The sequence below is a fragment of the Rattus norvegicus genome, chromosome 3 (genome assembly GCF_036323735.1).
Source record: "Rattus norvegicus strain BN/NHsdMcwi chromosome 3, GRCr8, whole genome shotgun sequence".
Lineage (NCBI taxonomy): Eukaryota > Metazoa > Chordata > Mammalia > Rodentia > Muridae > Rattus > Rattus norvegicus.
The window spans coordinates 118556064-118575976 of NC_086021.1; the positions used below are offsets into that span (position 1 = coordinate 118556064).

At 36.6% G+C, this 19913-nt stretch overlaps 1 protein-coding gene and 1 pseudogene across 1 annotated transcript; one reads left to right on the forward strand and one right to left on the reverse strand.

Annotated features, from left to right (window-relative positions):
* Nucleotides 3780–4717, reverse strand: Or4k42-ps1 (olfactory receptor family 4 subfamily K member 42, pseudogene 1; annotated as a pseudogene).
* Olr765 (olfactory receptor 765) lies at nt 17197–19464 on the forward strand. The gene is made up of 2 exons (XM_006234700.1): nt 17197–17226; nt 18493–19464. Exons 1-2 carry the CDS (start codon nt 17197–17199, stop codon nt 19462–19464), a joined length of 1002 nt encoding a protein of 333 aa, XP_006234762.1.
* Nucleotides 19465–19913: the final 449 nt, after the last annotated feature.

Sequence of the window (19913 nt, forward strand, 5' to 3'; positions counted from 1 at the left end):
TTCTTACTACAATAATAAACCATAGTGTGTGATATGGAGACAGAATTTACCACCATGATTTGCCTTCATGGTGTTTGGCACCCTGTGGAATACAGCAATTGTCTCATAAATTCTTAATTGTATCTAATGCTGAAAATCCAGGCATAAAGAAGCTTCAAAAAGATAAAACTTGGCATTACACCAACATAAAACAAACCAGAGAGGACTACAGCAAGTATATGAAGAATAAAATCTACTAATTCAAACTTCTAATCATCTACTGAGCCTTATAATATATAAAATTGCATTTTCTTTTATTTTTATATTTTCCTTAATTCTTTCAGTAGTGTTGCATAATTTTCAAGGTATAGTTTTGTTAAAGATAATCCTGATGTCTTGATATTATAAAAGAATTATTTATTTCATTTCTGCAAAACAGGTGCTAAGGTAGAAATACATATAATTTTAAACTGTTATAGTCTGCAAACTCTCTGTAATAATTTATTATATATAGTATTGCTATTTGGATTCTTTATTATTTTTAAAACAACTATTTGTGCCATCTACCAATTTAAAGAGTTCTACAATTTTTAATTATTGTGTCTTTTTTGATTTTTATATTGTCTAAGATTTCAAATAAAACAATAAATAGAAATGTGAGTGATGGATTTTTGCTTCCAGTAAATCCTAAAAGAAAGGGATAATTTTTGGTGACTGTATCTATTTCCTCAAACCTGAGAAATATAGAGGCATAAAATGTTCCAAATTTTGTTATTTCTTTAATGTTATCAATTTCACTGACATAACCTTGTCTAATTATTTGACTTTATTCTATTTCACTGGTAAGACTAACGTTTAATCAAATTAATTCAAAATTAAATGTAAACACATTAAAGATTAAACTTTCACTTAAAAAATCATTGATTTTATGTGTACATATTGTTAACTCTAATAACAAGGTATTTGTGAAGTGCCATCATAGCATAGATATCCTTGGAACTCATCAGCTCCAACTATCAACTATTTCTGCTGTACTATAGGTACCTACCCTACATACCATGCTAAATTTGTCATTAACAGCCTTCATATATGTTTTTGAGTTCTTTTTTCATAGTAAACACACACACACACAGACACACACATGCACACACACACGTGCACACACATATGCGCGCGCGTGAACACACACACACACACACACACACACACACACACCACAAGTATTTCTGTCTCTGCCCTAATACATTACTCACCAATTGTATTACCCTATTTTGTATTTCATTGATTTCTGACATTATTTGTCAGAATTTGTTCTTTTTGCTCATTTGAATTTTTATTTCTTCTAGATCGTTTACCCCTTTATTAAAGTATAATTATCAAAATGAATAGGATGAAGAACAGTCTTTTGAAATGTATGTACTCTATGAAAAAAATCCCATAATCCAAATAATGAGCATCTCTGGCTTTGTTTTTGTTTTTGATTTTAACCAGTTACAAATCAGGTACTTTGTGTTTATTTATGTAGTGAGAACTCTTCAGACTACCCCTGCAAACAATTTTGGAATGTATAATATTGTCAAATATACTAGACATGGAGAGTCTTTAAATAACACTTACTCAATAACAAAATCTGCCAGAATCTAGGTCACATGGCTAGAATGGTAAGAGACCTGGCTTGTGCATTTCTGCATCTTTCAACCATGACACCCTACCCCAGGAGTCTTGACCACACACAAGATCTTGCTAGAGACCTGGCTGCATGGCTTCTGAACCCACCCTGCTACATGACCATCACTACCATCCATGAGCACAAGTGGCCAGATCATGAGCACAAATGATCAGAGAACTGCATGTCGAAGAATGAAATTAAACATTTATTGTTGGAAGCCATGTTGGGGAATTCCAAAAACAGTTTTAGAACTAATGGAATGTAGTCTACCAGCCACACAGTTATGACCAAATGTGCCTAAGAGAGGCAAAACCCTGAGGACTCTGTGACTTGAGGACTTCATGCTGTTAAGGGAGCATCACTCTGCTTGCTGCCTCTAGGTCACCACATCTCGCATAATCTATGAGTTGTTTGGAAACACTGGGGGTGGAAGGAGTTCCAGCAGTATTGTTGACACTCACAATATTAGTGCTTGACCTTTTCCCATAATGCTGCCGGAGCAGATTAATGATTCATCCACTACATTCAGAAAGAACTTAGTGATGTCCATTGTTAGCAGTGACCACTACCCTTAGAAAGCATTTGAAGAAGTAGATTTTTACTAAAGTTAGGTTAGAATAATTTTGCTAATGGATTTGATATAGAAAATCAAAGAAGACCAATTTGGAGCTCAGAAAGACAAACTCTTAATAGTTGAGCTAGGGAAATTTGGAATTCAGAGAAGGACACTGGTAGCCCAACCAAAACTAGCTGATGTGCCATTCTTGCTAAAGCTGGACACATAAATAAAGTGATTAATTAATTTCTTGTACCCATTTTTTGACCTTAGCTTCTTGCTATAATGTAATAAAAATGTATTAATGAGTAGATTTTACCCTGAGGATTTAAAGTAGAAATGACTGATTTTTTATGTAAAAGTTTAGTTTTGTGATTTTTAAAGGATTTTATATTACTTTTAAAGATAATAACAAAATAATTCACCCTTTCTTTGTAACCACAAATTGCAGTCTGCCAGTAAGAGAAATTGGTTGAGTAAGTTTCTTTACTTGCTTATACTTTTATCTATAACAAATTTCTCAGTTACAAGTGTATGCGTCTTCTTAGCAATAATTTATTTCACTAGTAATACATAAAGTTTATATTCATGTGAGGATATTGGGAAACGTTTTTTCTTACATGTACCCATTGTAATCATTCACCTGAAGAAAAATATAATGTAGTCACACTGTAATTTTTACACTTCTTGACAGATTTTTCTAGGATATTTAAACTGGAAAAAACCATAAAGTTGTTGGAACTTGCTTGTTGAAGCATTGCTCCATCCATATAATATGTAAGGATATGTAAAGTAGTTGGAGTTTTAAAGACATCTGCAGCTTTTCTGACCAACAGCACCATATGTGCTCATACAAATATGTTTGTTAATGACTCATGTATATTCCCAACTGAATTAAGTACAATAGCTGTAATAAGTAATCAGTGGATTTATGAACAGAGATTTCAAGGAGATTGTATTTTGAGATATAATACTATATTAAATGATAATTCAAAAACTAATTTTAGCCTCAGATGAAGATAACTTAGAAATCTCATTTAGCTTTGTTTTTTTATTTCATGCATGTTGCATAGAATAAAAACATAAATTATAGTCTATTGCTGTTTTGTTAAATATATGCATATATGTATATATATATATATATATTATTTGATTTTTCTAATCCTTTCTGCTCACCCCATTAGTATTGTAGTACATAGGTAAAAGGGAAGACCATGGCCATATGGGGAAGAAACTGAAATTTTAGGGCATGTGGTGGTATATAGAACTATGTTCAGGTAAAATTTGCTAAGTTATTATTTATAAATGTTAACATATAAACTTTGTCATATGTGTTAAGTTAAACTTTTTTAAAAACATAGATTAAATGAAATCTATATGTAGAAAGGTCATGCATGATTAGATTTAAAATGAAGTATTCTCAGTAATTTGATGGTTGGTCAGTTAATATGATATCCTCGTTATGTGGTTAAATTATATCTATATCTGGAGACTTCTCAAAATATATTTTCTGATTTAAAAATCTATCTCAAACAGTCAGTCTTATAATGTGAAATATTTAGTACAATTTTCTGGCTAGAAATTTCCTTTGTGACCAAGGTAGTTGCTTATAAATCTTTTCATAGCATTTTTCATCTCATTATTTCTCAGTGTATAAATGGCTGGGTTTAGCAGAGGTGTGAAAACAGATAAAACACAGCAAGAAATTTGTCCAACCAGGTGATATTGAGAGGCCACACATAAATGAAGATGCAGGGCACAAAAAAGATCAACACCACAGTGATGTGGGCAGTGCACGTGTTCAATGCCTTAGATGCCCTAGCTTTAGAGCTCTGACATACAGTGATAAGGATATATGTGTAGGAAATAAGCAACAGAATAAAGCAGGTTACAGCTACAAGTCCACAGTCAGTATTCATTAGAATATCGAGGTCACGTGATTCCATGCAAGCTAGCTTGATTACCAATGGCATGTCACAGAAAAAGCTGTCTATTTCCTTAGGTCCACAAAAGGGCAGCTCCACAATGACTGTCATGTGACTCATAGCATGTACAAATCCAGTTGTCCAGGAAGTCAACACCAACCCAGTGCATCTCTTCAAGTTCATGATGGTAAAGTAATGGAGGGGTTTGCAGATGGCCACATAGCGATCATAAGCCATCACCACCAACAGCACCATCTCTCCTGCAGCGATGCAATGGGCAAAGAAGACCTGACACATGCAGCCTGCAAAGGACATGGTCTTGTTTTCCCTGAGAAAGTCTGTGATCATCTTAGGAGTGGTGACTGAGGAAAGCCACATATCAATAAAGGACAGATTGGCCAATAGGAAGTACATGGGAGAATGAAGATGGGTGTCGTTGGTGATTAAAACAAGAATGACAATATTTCCGGAAACAATGAGTAGGTAAAGCATTAAAAACACCACAAATAGTAAGACCTCAATCCTCTGTGAGCGGGAAAGTCCCCAGAAAATAAATTCTGACACCACAGTCTGATTGCCTCCATCCATTTTTACTCAGTGTGTCTTCGAAAGCAACCTGCAAAAAAAGAACAACTACAAACTAGAGATATGAGGAAGGTTACTTTCTCTGTAGTACCTGACATTCACATATACTTACCTGATAGCAATGCACACAAAGGGAAAGCTAAGGCAGATAGGAGTGACTGGTGCCCAAAATGAAAGCTAATGAGTCTAGGGCAACTCCACAAGAACAGAAGCATCAGGCGTGACTTCTATAATCTATTTGAAAATTCCTTTTAAATGAGAGCAGTAAGGAGAGCAAGATTGTAATGTGAAAACCTAAAAATATGTGTTATTCCTTAAAAAAAATCTGAATATGTCTGCAGCCATCATGACATTCCATAAAGAAATTGAGGATTACATTTAGCAACTTATGGGAATTGCATTGAATTTCAGTACAAATAGCATTATGAGATCTTAATATTTAGACAGAATAGATAATAATTTCTTTGATCATCAGTATAATAATATCTCTGTCAATAAAAGAAAACTTTAGCTTAAAACTCTAAACAAGTTGGGTAAGTCTATGTTGGGAAGCATACAGGAAGCCATATAAGATATACATAGGCATGTAACTGAAATGCAAAAACTAGTACACAGGTATTCATATATATATATATATATATATATATATATATATATATATATCCTAGATTTTATTTATTTAACTGATCTGATGAGCAAACTAACAGTGCAAGTGCATGAATGAGTGGATTTTCCACACAACTATGCAATTCATATTCGGAATTGAACTCTAAAAGTCACAATCTTAGCAGCAGAAATATTGGTGTCAAATTGCATAAAATAATTTTAATGGTTCTTTTGATTTTGGAATATTGTTGTTTCCTGACGTGAGTAATATATCATCTAGAATCAGTGTATTTTCTGATTCTGTCCCTGGTCTACTGATCATCTGGGTTGTTTTTAAAAAATATAAATTAAATAAACATATTAGCCTACCTCTCATTTGGCTGTCAGTCTTGGATGAGTGTGCAACTCTCCTTCAAGCAAGCAGCAGTCACTGTACTCAAGACAGAGACCTGGTGCTTATGCTGATGTATTGAACAGTACCGGAGCCAGAGAGGGAATAGTCATTGCCATTTTGTTTCTTTTTATTTTATTTTTTACATTTATTAACTTGAGGATTTCTTATTTACATTTAGATTGTTATTCCCCTTCCTGGTTTTCGGGCAAACATCCCCCTAACCCCTGGCCCTCCCCATCCTCTCCCCATTACCACCCTCCCCCAACAATACCGTTCACTGGGGGTTCAGTCTTGGCAGGACCAAGGGCTTCCACTTCCACTGGTGCTCTTACTAGGATATTCATTGCTTCCTATGAGGTGGAGCCCAGGTTCAGGTCATGTATAGTCTTTGGGGAGTGGCTTAGTCCCTGGAAGCTCTGGTTGGTTGGCATTGTTGTTCATATGGGGTCTCAAGCCCCTTCAAGCTCTTCCAGTCCTTTCTCTGATTCCTTCAACAGGGGTCCAGTTCTCAGTTCTGTGGTTTGCTGCTGGCATTCGCTTATATATTTGCTTTATTCTGGCTGTGTCTATCAGGAGAGATCTACACCCGGTTCCTGTCGATCTGCACTTCTTTGCTTCATCCATTTTGTCTAATTGGGTGGCTGTATATGTATGGGCCACATGTGGAGCAGGCTCTGAATGGGTGTTCCTTCTGTCTCTGTTCTAAACTTTCCCTCCCTATTCCCTGCCATGGGTATTCTTGTTCCCCTTTTAAAGGATGAGTGAAGCATTCGCATTTTGGTCATCCTTCTTGAGTTTCATGTGTTCTGTGCATCTAGGGTAATTCAAGCATTTGGGCTAATAGCCACTTATCAATGGATACATACCATGTTTGTTTTTCTGTGATTGGGCTACCTAACTCAGGATGATATTTTCCAGTTCCATCCATTTGCCTATGAATTTCATAAAGGCATTGATTTTGATACCTGAGTAATATTCCATTGTGTAGATGTACCACATTTTCTGTATCCATTCCTCTGTTGAAGTGCATCTGGGTTCTTTCCAGCTTCTGGCTATTATAAATAAGGCTGCTATGAACATAGTGGAGCACGTGTCTTTGTTATATGTTGGGGCATCTTTTGGGTATATGCCCAAGAGAGGTATACCTGGGTCCTCAGGTAGTTCATTGTCCAATTTTCTGAGGAACCTCCAGACTGATTTCCAGATTGGTTGTACCAGTCTGGAATCCCACCAACAATGGAGGAGTCTTCCTCTTTCTCCACATCCTCGCCAGCATTTGCTGTCACCCTAGTTTTTGATCTTAGCCATTCTCACTGGTGTGAGGTGAAATCTCAGGGTTGTTTTTATTTGCACTTCCCTTATGACTAAAGATGTTGAACATTCCTTTAGGTGTTTTTTGGCCATTAGGCATTCCTCAGCTGTGAATTCTTTGTTTGGCTCTGAACCCCATTTTTTAATAGGGTTATTTGTCTCCCTGCTGTCTAACTTCTTGAGTTCTTTGTATATTTCGGATATAAGCCCTCTATCAGTTCTAGGATTGGTAAAGATCTTTTCCCAATCTGTTGTTTGCCATTTTGTACTAACAACAGTGTCCTTTGCCTTACAGAAGCTTTGCAGTATTATGAAATCCCATTTGTCGATTTTTGGTCTTAGAGCATAAGCCATTGGTGTTTTGTTAAAGAAATTTTCTCCAGTGCCCATGTATTTGAGATGCTTGTATTTTTCTTCTATTAGTTTCAGTGTATCTGGTTGGATGTGGAGGTCCTTGATCCACTTGGACATAAGCTTTGTATGGGGTGACAAGCTTGGATCGATCTACATTGTTCTACATCCTGACCTCCAGTTGAACAAGCACCATTTGCTGAGAATGCTATCTTTTTTTCATTCATTGCCCATTTTCTTCTCCCTTCAGTTATTCTCTTGGTGTCTGGAGACTTATAGGTCTTTCTTTCTTTTATCCTAGAGAATGTGGACAATGTTTATCCAAAACACTATCATTAGGAAAGAAAATGCACTTATTATATAGTGAAAATATGTTTTTGTTTTCCTTCGGAGCTGGGGACCGAACCCAGAACCTTGCGGTTGCTAGGCAAGCGCTCTACCACTGAGCTAAACCCCCAACCCCTAGTTTTTTAAAATTACTTTTCCCATATGCCAAAAAGTTTCAAGTCAACCTGAACTTTTGGGGGTTTTTTTGTATTATTTCTTTTATTTATTTTAAGATTATAATATAATTAACACATTTGTCCCTTTGATTTCCTCTCTCAAGGTTCTTTTATGCATTGTTCCCTGCTCTCTTTAAAATAAATGGGGAAGAACAAGGCCATACCTCAACTGAAAAAAAGCTCATATGAACTCATAGTGAGGAAAGTAGCAAGCACATGGCCTACATGAATCTGCACCTCGACATATACACTATACGTCACTTTTTAGTAATTTTATCAAGTTCCTGATTAGTGGGTCTCTGAACCTTGTGCCTTCTCTTGGAACTCTTAAATTTTTCTGATGGCTTGTTATACCCAGCTTTAGTATGATGGTTTTTCTTTTATCTTAGTATATTTTATTTTGTTATGTTTTCTTGTTATCTCTTAGAAGCCTGTACTTTTCTAGTGAGATACCCAAAGAGGATGCATCCAAATGAGAGAGGAGGTGGGAATGAACATGAGGCAATAGAGGAAAGGAAACTGTATTCAGAATAAATTGTATGAGATAAACTGTATTCAGGAAACTGTATTCAGAATAAATTGTATTGTAACTTACGTGTAATTAAAGGTAAAAAAAGAAATCATGGCCTCCTGCTTCATTAATTATATTATAAATTATGTATAATTTAATAATTATATTTATATGAATACCAACATATACATATACATACAGATATACATTTATATATATCCATATATATACAGTATTCAGACTGTATAATGTTACATGTATATGTTTTCAAGGTTGACCATTAGTATTGGATAAACAATGGAAATGCTCTACCCTGGATACTTCACTTCTCCCACTCTCATGAATCTTTAGCTGGTTGTGATTCTTTGCATAAGGTTAAGAACTCCTGCATTTTCTCCCCTTCCACTGTAGCATGGTGGTGGGTTTATTGAGCTCAATTTTGATGATCATGATAAAACTGTAGAAGGAATTACTAAGAGAATTAATTCATTTACAAAATGATGTCAAACTCTCTTTTTGGATCTCTGCTGCAAAAGAGAACCAAGAGTCTCAAGTAACGCCTTTTGAATTGTTGCTTCTAGTATTATAGATGATGTAGGACACAACTGGATCAGAACTCTGAGAGTGAAAATCATACAACTGCTTTCTGATACATAGTAGTGACAATGTATTATCAGACCTGTTTTAATGATGTTACTCAGAATGTTTTGTTTCTACATGATAACTGAGACACTAGTAAAAGTGATGCGATATATTACAATGGCTTAGAATGTGTTATATTCTCAATTTGATGTGTTGTGAAAATATAAAGTAAAATATACACATGGAAATCATTAAATCTTTCTAATATCCAGAGTACAATAATACATGAGTTGTTCCCTTTAATCATATTTCCTAGTGTACTTTAAAACAATATTCTTCATATATATGTGTGTTTGTGTGTGTATGTATGTGTGTGTATGTTTGCATATGTAAAATATGTATCTTCAAATTCACCAAATAGGTTCATATGTAAGTACATGAGTACTATATACATATATACATAAGTATATATTCATATGTATTTATATCTTTCTTAAACATTATGTTTACAAATTTCTAAATTTATATATGACTATGTTTACTATATATCTTCTTACTTGAAGTAAAATTACACCATTTTCCTATTTCCTTTTATTCCCAATCCCACTCCCAGATACCACCCCTGCATATTATTTCCGTGCTAACACTCTGTGGCTAGCCTCCTTATCCTTGATTCTTAGTATTACATATATTTGTATATATATGTATGTGTATGCACAATTGCATATAAGTTCAATCTGTTGACTCCATTACTGCTGTAACTAATGATTTTAGAACTGACCACTCTACATTTAATAAAAAACTAGGGGTTCATCTTTAGGAGTGGCTAATCCTTTTTCTCCTTGTAGGCAATTGTTGGCAGAATATTTTGGGCTAATTTCTATAAAAAAAAACCACTAAACTGATTTTTATTTTTACTCACAATATTTTGTTTAAAGTTGTCTTCTCTACTATGTACTCTTTGATTTAAAAATATTTTGTCTGTTTAAGTTGAAGTGAATAGTTGTAAAATGTTAGCTGGATATTGCTTATATGGATTAACTGACTTAAAATATGATGAACTTATGATACAGTCATGAGATCTCATGAAATAGGAGAGGTAGAGAAAACACTTTAATTGGCCTCATAGGCTGACAAAAGACAAAGAAAAAATTCTCAACACAATACATAGTAGACATTGGTATAAAGTTATAACTAGAAATATTTTAAGAATTATGTAATAGGTGACTGTCAGAGAGATGACTTACCAAAATCACAATTTTCTCTTGGGTCAGATTTTCTTCCCATCTGATATGTGCTTATGAAGACACTGATATTGTGTAGAGACAGTTTTCCCTTCAGCCTGACCAATCTTCAGTTCCTGAAATTGTCTCATGGGTGTTCCATGTCACAGGTTCTGTGTTCTGAACAAAATGAGAAAGTTGGAAATAATTACCTTGGACATCTCTTAGGGAGTTCTCTGTGAAGAGGAATACTGAGTGCTACAAGTTTGTGTACATAGAAAGAGAGGGACAAGTAAAATCTCCTGTTACTCATCCCAGCATTGATAATGACAGCCAACTTTTCAAAACCATTCACTGTATCAATAAGGAATATACAGAAGTTTGCTGCTGCCTGGTCTCTTACAGTATAATCTAAGTGACTACAAATTTTTTTTAAAAATTATTGTATTTATTTACATTCCAGTCGTTGACTACCCTTCTCAGTCTCCCCTCCCAGAGTCCTCATCCTATTCCTCTTTTCCCTTGTCTCTGTGAAAGTCACCCACCCCAACAGGCCTCCCCTTTTCCTCAGGCCTGAAATCTCCTAAGGATTAAGCACATCTCCCACTGAGGCTGAACCAGTCAGAACTCTGCTGTGTATGTGCTGGGTCCTTTGACCAGCTCCTGTATGCTCCTGCTTGGTTGCTGAATCTCTGAGAGCCTCATGGGGTCTGAGCTAGTAGAGATTGTTGGTCTTCCTCTCTTCTTCAGGTTCTTTAATCCTTCCCCCAATTCAACCATACTGGTTCCAACTTCAGGCCAATGGCTGTGTGCAAGTATCTGCTTCTTTCTCAGTCAGCTGCTGGAGGGCTTCTCAAAGGCAGGAATGCCAGGTTTCCATCTGTAAACATGTCATGGCATCAGTAGTAGTGTCAGGCTTTGGTGTCCCCTTCCCCCATGAGATAGATCTCAAGTTGGGACACTTATTGGACTGCTTTCCCTTCAGTCTCTTCTCCATTTTTGTCCCTGTACTTCTTTTAGACAGGAATATATGGGTCAGAAATTTTGATTGTGAGTTAGTAACCCAGTTCCTCCATGTGAGGCCCTGTGTATCTACTGGATATGGACTCTGAATTCTCTCTCTTTGTTGTTGGGCATTTTGGCTCAGGTCACCTTCATTGACTCCTGAGAGTCTCCACCTTCCTGGATCTTTGCTACTATCTAGAGGGTCCCTCCACCTTCCACTCCCCGAGGCTGCTTCTTTCCATTCATTCTCCTGGCTTGTCTCATGCCTCCCAGCATACCTACCTGATCCTGTTCCACTTTTGCCTACCCCTCCCTTCTTGCAACCAGGTCCCTCACTCCCTCAGCCTCCTCTTATTATTTCCTTCCCCTTCTAAGTGGGATTGAAGCGTCCTCACTTTGCTATGAGATCATATGCTAAAAGTGTGAGATATGACCAGAACAAAACAATGATGTTATACATGGCAAATCTCTGTTAAATATTAGTCACATGACTGATGATATATGATCTGTGCTTGTATATGATATTGGCAGGTATGAATTGGATATCATAAGACAAACTCTGTGCAATACAAATATTTCCTCTGTTGATTTTAGAAAATTAAGGTGTGTCCCTCTTAAATAATTTCACTTGAGTTTCAGTTGTAATAAATTCTGCTGATCATAAAATAAAAGTACTACATATGTTTTTTAATGGTTATTTAATTTATTTACATTACAAATGTCATCCCTCTTCCTGGTTTTTCCCGCACAATCCCCCTATGACATCCCCCTCCCCACTGCTTCCATCAGGGTGCTCCCCCACCCACCCACTGACTCCTGCCACACTTCTAGTATTCCCCTAGGCAGGGCATCTATCCTTCACAGTACCAAGGGTCTCCTATCTCATTAGTGCCAGATAAGGCAATCCTCTGCTACATACATGTGCACCTGGAGCCATGGGTCGTCCCCCCGCCCCCCGTTTATACATTCTGGTTGGTGGTTTAGTCCTTGGGAGCGTTGGGGAGGTCTGGCTAATTCATATAGTTTTTCTTCCTATGGGGTTGCAAACCCCTTCACCTCCTTCAGTCCTTCCACTAACTCCTCAATTTGGGTTGCTGTGCTCAGTCAGACCACTGCAATCATCCTCATCTGTATCAGTAAGGCTCTGGCATAGCCTCTCAGGAGTCATCCATATCAAGCTTCTGTCAGCAAGCACTGCTTGGCATTAGCAACAGTATTTGGGTTTGGTGTCTCATTATGGGATACCCCAAGTGAGGCAGTCTCTAGATGGCCTCTCCTTCAGTTTCTGCTCCACTCTTTGTCCTTGCATTTCCTTTGGATAGGAGCAATTCAAGGTTAATATTTTTGAAATAAATGCATGGCCTCATCCCTCAATGAGGGGGATTTGCCTAACTAACCTCTGAATATGTTCTCACAGGTTCTCTCTCCCCTTTTTGGATATTTCATCTAAAGTCATCCCCCCAACCACCATGTTGGGTCCTGGGAGCCTCTTGTTTCCTGTGTCTAAGATTTTCTGGTGGCTACACCAGTTCCCCATCTCCCATTGCTACCCATCACTGTTCAATTTCCTGACCCTCTGTACATCTGCACCATGTCTTCCCATACCTGGTCCTGCTCCCTTTTTTTCCTCCCCCTCAGCTCTCACTCCCAAGTTCCTCCCTCCTTCTCCCTCCCCTGATTATTTTCTTCCCCCTTATAAGTAGGTCTGAAGCACTGCACTTTGGTCTCCCTTCTTCTAGACCTTCATATGATGTATGATTTGTACTGTGGGTATTCCAAGCTTTTGCCTAATTTCTACTTACCAGTGAATATAACCACATGTGTTCTTTGAGACTGTATTACCTCATTCAGGAGGTTAATTTCAAGTTCTAGCCATTTACCTGTGAATTTCATTAAGTCGTCGTTTTTAATAGCTGAGTAGTATCCCATTGTGTAAATATACCACATTTTCTGTATTTATTCTTCTGCTGAAAAAAATCTTGGTTATTTACAGCTTCTAATTATTATAAATAAGACTGCTATGAAATTTGTGGGGCATGTATCCTTTTTATATGTTGGAGCCTTTTTTTTAGTATATGCCCAGGAGTGGTATAGATGGGTCTTCAGGTAGAACTATTTCCAAATTTTAAGATTGATTTCTAAAGTTGTTATACCAGCTTGAAATCCCACCAACAATAGAGGTGTATTCCCCTTTCTCCATATTCTTACCTGCATCCACTGTCACCTGAGTTTTTGACTTTGAGTGGTATGGGGTGGAATCTTAGGGTCATTTTGATTTGCATTTCCCCAATGAATTTTTAGCCTATTACGCTGATGGCACAAAGAAGAACAGGGGCTATCAGTTTAATGAAACAATTGGGGCATGATAAATAGCATAATAAGAGAGTCAGAACTCTGACCAGATCTGGACATTTGTGCTCAGGGCTTGGTCAAGAGTGTCTTGGTGCCATGGGAATGAGCAGTGGTCAAATTCAGGTGTTTTCTAGATTCTATGCTTGGCCACACACTTGGGAGAGAGTATACTTGGTAAATTCTGCGGGTCTCTTACCATATCTGTCTATGTGGATTAGAGCCTGGTAGAGATTTTTAAACAATAATTACTACTTCATTTTATCCAATTTCAATAAATTTAATAATATTGTACATTTCATATTTATTTAACAGGAGCAGAGATTTTTCTTCAACAGGGGAATGGATACAGAAAATGTGGTACAAGGGGGTTGGGGATTTAGCTCAGTGGTAGAGTGCTTGCCTAGCAAGCGCAAGGCCCTGGGTTCGGTCCCCAGCTCCGAAAAAAAGAAAAAAAAAAAAAAGAAAATGTGGTACATCTACACAACGGAATACTACTCAGCTATCAAAAACAATGACTTTATGAAATTCATAGGCAAGTCGATGGAACTGGAAAATATCATCCAGATTGAGGTAACCCAATCATAAAAAAACACACATGGTATGCACTCATTGATAAGTGGATATTAGCACAAGTGCTCAAATTACCCTAGATGCACCGAACACATGAAACTCAAGAAGGATGATGAAAAGGCAGATGCTTCACTCCTTCTTTAAAAGGGGAACAAGTATACCCTTAGGAGGGGTTAGGGAGGCAAAGTTTAGAACAGAGGCTGAAGGAACACCCATTCAGAGCCTGCCCCACATGTAGCCCATACATATAGAGCCACCAAACTAGATAAGATGGATGAAGCAAAGAAGTGCAGGCTGACAGGAACCAAATGTAGATCTCTCCTGATAGACACAGCCAGAATATGGCAAATACATAGGCGAATGCCAGCACAAACCGCTGAACTGAGAACAGGATCCCCATTGAAGGAATCAGAGAAAGGACTGGAAGAGCCTGAAGGGGCTTGAGACCCCCTATTAACAACAATGACAACCAACCAGAGCTTCCAGGGACTAAGCCGCTACCTAAAGACTATACATGGACTGACCCTGGGCTCCAAGTTCATAGGTAGAAATGAATAGCCTAGTAAGTGCTCCAGTGGAAGGGGAAGCCCTTGGTTCTGCCAAGGCTGGACCCCCAGTGACTGGGATTCTTCAAGGGAGAGCAGTAATGGGGGAAGGATGGGGAGGGGAACACCCATATGGAAGGGGAGGGGGTAGGGTGATATTGGCCTGGAAACCGAGAAAGGGAATAACATTTGAAATGTAAAGAAGAAATACCCAATTTAATAAAGATGGGAAAAGAGAGAAAAAAGGAGATTTTTCTTAATCAGCATATCTAAAGTGTATCAGCGATTACTGCACAAATTCTATGTCTTTTGCTTGTAAAAATTCACATACCCCAACCAGTAGACTGAAGTTCAGGTCCCCTGTGGTTGAATCAGGGAAAGACTGGAAGAAAGTGAGGAGGGCGACCACATAGGAAGACCAGCAGTGTCAACTAAACTGGACCCCTGAGCGCTCTCAGTCACTGAGCCACCAACTGGGCAGCATACACTAGCTAGTCTGAGGCCCCTGACAAATATACAGCAGAGGACTGCCTTGTCTCACCTTAGTGAGAGAAGTCTTGCCTAACCCTCAAGAAACTTTCAGCTCCAGGAAGTGCAGAGGCCCGGTGGGGTGGGATGTTGTGGAAGGGTGGGATGAATGGTGGTTGGGGACATCCTTTCTTGGAGACAGGAGACAAGGAATGGGATGAGGAACTGTCTGAGGGCAGATGAGGATGGGGATACAAACTGAACCGTAAAAATGATTAAAATTAAGTAAAAAATTTCAAATATATGTGTAATGAAACTTTATCAACATCCGTTTGCAGATGGGACAACACTGAATATTAATAGATATCTCTTAGGGAAGAAATATGGGTACAGTGGGGAAAAACACCGGTTTACTAAAGCAAAAATATGTGAGCTGAAGAAATAGTCTTGTATACTGTAAGGATGAAAAAGAGGGAAAGCAACACTGTTAAAGCTTGTATGTGTTCTTCCCAGCTGAGCTTAGAATGCATGATTTATATTGTCATTTAAGATATAGACCATAGCATTTTTGAACCATGTAATACCTTATCTCCACACAAAAAAAGTTGTATATTACAATAGCACAACTGTGCTGGACTGGTAGTCTTCTTTACAGAGTTTCATGATTTAGAGGAAAAGGCATGTATAATTTAGAGGACTTCTGAACACTTATTTTCTGAAATTAGATATAATTTAAAAACATTTGTTGTTTATCACAGCAAATTTTAATGTCTTCATTGTAGTTAAATCTGAAAAATAAAGCAAACTATAAGCACTGAGAATGTTAATACTAATGAGTATTTTTCTATGTTCTCCACATATTGGTCCTTGATAGCTTACACTATCCTATTCATATAAAATCTATATATTACCTTTCACTCCCTGATTAATATTTATAAAATTTAATTTCCCAATATTGTCTCATTTACTTTAATTTTGGCAATCAAACTTAGATTGAATGAGATACTATTATTATACAGTGACCCAAGAAATTGTGATAGTGTCCCTTAATTGAAGAATAGACCATGTTTTCTTCAAGGTTAAGTGAAAACCTGTAACATTGAATTAGTCTGCGAGTAAGCCTCAGGCTGTCTCTGAATTCTCCAAGGGCTTCTGATGACTTCATGAATGCTTAACCATTAGCCAATCAGTGTGCTCAGGAGAACAATTCACACAAAAGTCAATCTCCCAGAAATGTTAATGCTTTGAAAGAGTATATAAAAGGACTCTGTACTGTTCTGTTTCTTAAGATCACTGCTGTCTCTTCAAGTTATGAAAGAAGTAAGTGGAATGGCATTTGAATTTTTCAGTAGAAGCAACAGGTTAGAATTTTGTTGATAATTAAGTGTTACTATGAGTAGGATTTTATTTTGCAGAACTCAATTATGATTTTTTCCTCAAGAAAAAAATGAAAATCCTGTAGGGTTGCCTTAAGTCCTTATAATAACATGAGTAGTATTAAAAGAATACCCCTCACTACTGATGTTCTAGTAGCAATAAATACTGACTCTTACACCTAGTTTCCTTCCTGACAAACTACTTTCTCTTTATTTGGTGGATTTTACTATTCTTCTGGCCCCCAAATCTGGTATTTTCTTTTCTGTGTGTCATTTTTAAAAAATGATCTGAGGGAAACCTAGTTTTTAATCCTTTTCTTTGTTGTTGCGTTTTGGTTTTTGGGTTTTTTTCTTGGTTATTTTATTTATTTACATTTCAAATGTTATCCCTCTTCTGCCTTTTTTTTACATAAAAGTTGCAAAATCAATTGTGAAAACTTTATTGTTTCTGAGAACTACTGATTAGGGTTTTATGAAATGAAAAAAGGTAAGGCCCAGGAATTTTTCTTGAGACATCCAGGATTAAGCTGTGGATATGACTCAAACCCAATGCCTTGATTACTATCACCATGAGTAAAAAAAGTTTTCTTTGGAAAACAAATTAAGGTACAAAACGGTTATAAAAAGTACAATATTTTAATGATTGAGTTCAGGGTTACATAATTCAAGTATTTTCTTCTGAGTCATGCTCGGCTGTAAGTATCATATACGCAGTGTGAGAAGCAGGAGAAATCCTTCAATGAATGGAAATTTAAAAATGCAATCTGTACACTCTTCAAAAGCATCTTGAGTCTTTTTGACATTCTCTAACGAACCGTGAGGACACCGTGCGCAACTGGTAGATGGACACTAGATGGGGATTGCATTTTATCATTCTCCTCCCAGCAACATAACTTAGCAAATGTGACTCATTATGACCTAAAAGATTTCTTTTTTTTTCTTGAAAAATTACATTCTTAAATTGTTATTTCTTTTACTGTCGTACATTTTGATTTTTTTCATATAAAAACCCTTGAACCATCTTCATCCTAGACATATTTCTCATGGAGACATGTCCTGGAATTTTTCCTTTTCTATCTTTTTCTCTATTCCCAAAATGTTTCAACGTATTAAAATAAATTGAAACTCAAAACCACCTTTTGCATTGTATGATTTTAAAGAAATGCCTTAATGAACTACCTACAACATAACATATCTCACAGTAGGATTCCCATTCTTGAGTGTTCTCAGTGTTCACATGATTATATTTTTACTGGATTAAGGAGCTAGAAATTAGAGTTTAATGAATTATTTTATGATTAGATCTTCCCTATATTTGGAAAAAAGAGAGTTGCTAAGTTTTCATAGGATTTTGGAGATAGTCATTTGATTCTTTACTGGGAAAAGGTAAGGAAAAAATCTGGGATAATGGAGAGATGAACATAATTCTTAAGCACAATTGGTTGTAAGTAAATTTCCAAATAAATAACAAATAACAGAATTCTACAAGGACATTCCTTTATAAAATTTTGTCTCCCATAGTGCATTTCTCATCATATTTATCTCTGCCTTTTATGTTATACAAATGTTCTGTGTCATATAATCTTCTAAAATTCTATATATTTACTTAGTTCTGCCATTTCTATTTTGTACATTTTGTTTCATTTGGTGATATTCTTTTTCTCCTAAGCACTTTAACATTTAAAATGTAAGGACTGTTCTTTACTTCTTAATGTCTTGACATTCAGAAATCAGTGAAGGATCGGAAGAGAGCATAGAGAGAGCAGCACGAACAATAACATTGTCTTAGAATGTAAAGCCATAGAGAAATTGGGAGGCTTGGCTAACTGACGAACAAGACAGGCAAGAAAGCAATGAGTTTTAAATTGAGTTTTTATTTTTAGTTTGGGAGTTTTATGCAACATATCATAGCAAGTCCTTATTGAGTGAACAGACATAAGTTTGCATAACAAGTCTGACAGTTTTTGTTGTCTTCTCCAAGGCAAGTTCAGAGACTGTCTTCTGGAATGAATCAACAACAGAAGCAAATCGCTCTGCAGTGAAAGAATTTATTTTTATTGGACTCTCTGATTCTCAGGAACTTCAGATTTTTCTGTTTGTATTCTTTTTGGTTTTCTATGTAGGAATTGTATTTGGAAACCTTCTTATTGTCATGACTGTGAGCTATGATTCCCATCTCCACTCTCCTATGTACTTCCTATTGGCCAACCTCTCATTCGTTGATCTGTGTCTGTCCTCTGTCACAGCGCCGAAGATGATTGCTGATTTTTTCAGCAAACGCAAAGTCATCTCTGTTCATGGCTGTTTTGCACAGATTTTTCTCCTTCACTTCTTTGGAGGGTGTGAGCTAGTGACCCTCATAGCCATGGCCTTTGATAGATATGTAGCAATTTGTAAGCCTCTGAGCTATACTACAATTATGTGTGGAAATGTGTGTGTGGGCATTGTGGTTACTGCATGGGGAATTGGCTTCCTACATTCAGTGAGCCAATTGGCCTTTGCAGTGAACTTACCCTTTTGTGGTCCCAATAAGGTCGATAGTTTTTATTGTGACCTGCCTAGGGTACTCAAACTTGCCTGTGCAGACACATATAGGTTAGACATCATGGTTATTGCCAACAGTGGTGTACTTACTGTGTGTTCCTTTGTTCTGCTAATCATCTCCTATGGTATCATTTTATTGACCATCCAGCGCCGCCCTTCTGATAGGTCATCTAAGGCTCTGTCTACACTGACTGCTCATATCACAGTAGTTCTTCTGTTCTTTGGACCTTGCATCTTTATTTATGCCTGGCCCTTTCCCATCAAATCATTAGATAAATTCCTTGCTGTGTTTTATTCTGTGGTCACCCCTCTCTTGAACCCTATTATATACACACTGAGGAACACAGAGATGAAAACTGCCATGAAACGCCTAAGACAATGGAATTTAAATTTTTGGGTGAAGTCTTAGGTCTCCTGTAGCCTTGAGATTGAGATCATTAATGAAGGAAGTTATTACATTATTCAGCAGACCTTATGTCAACTTTAAAATTCCATTTTTACCTCATTTATTAATTGTTTACGAGGGTTCTAACATTTACTTGATTTATTCTATATGACTATAGCTTTTATTTTTATAGAAGTTCAAAATTAAAAGCATTAATTAAAAAATACCATTTCACTAATTTTATCATAATTAAAGGTATTAGTATTGTATTACTTGTGTACAACTGAGACTTCCTGGATACTTTTGCCTTTGAGAAGATAAAAATACAAGTTGAACTATTTTAGATTAAAGAAAATTTTACTTTGCTCATTCTCCATAAAAAACATAATAAAGGAATTACTAACCTCTACATAAATTCATAAGTTATATTCCTTCCTTGTAACCATATAATTCTTCTACTAGTACTATAATAA

Coding starts and splice junctions, on each gene's coding strand:
- Olr765 (XM_006234700.1), top strand. CDS start 17,197: ATGCTCGGCTGTAAGTATCATATACGCAGT. Junction 17,227..18,492: donor GTAAGTATCATATACGCAGT/GTGAGAAGCAGG, acceptor GTCTTCTCCAAG/GCAAGTTCAGAGACTGTCTT.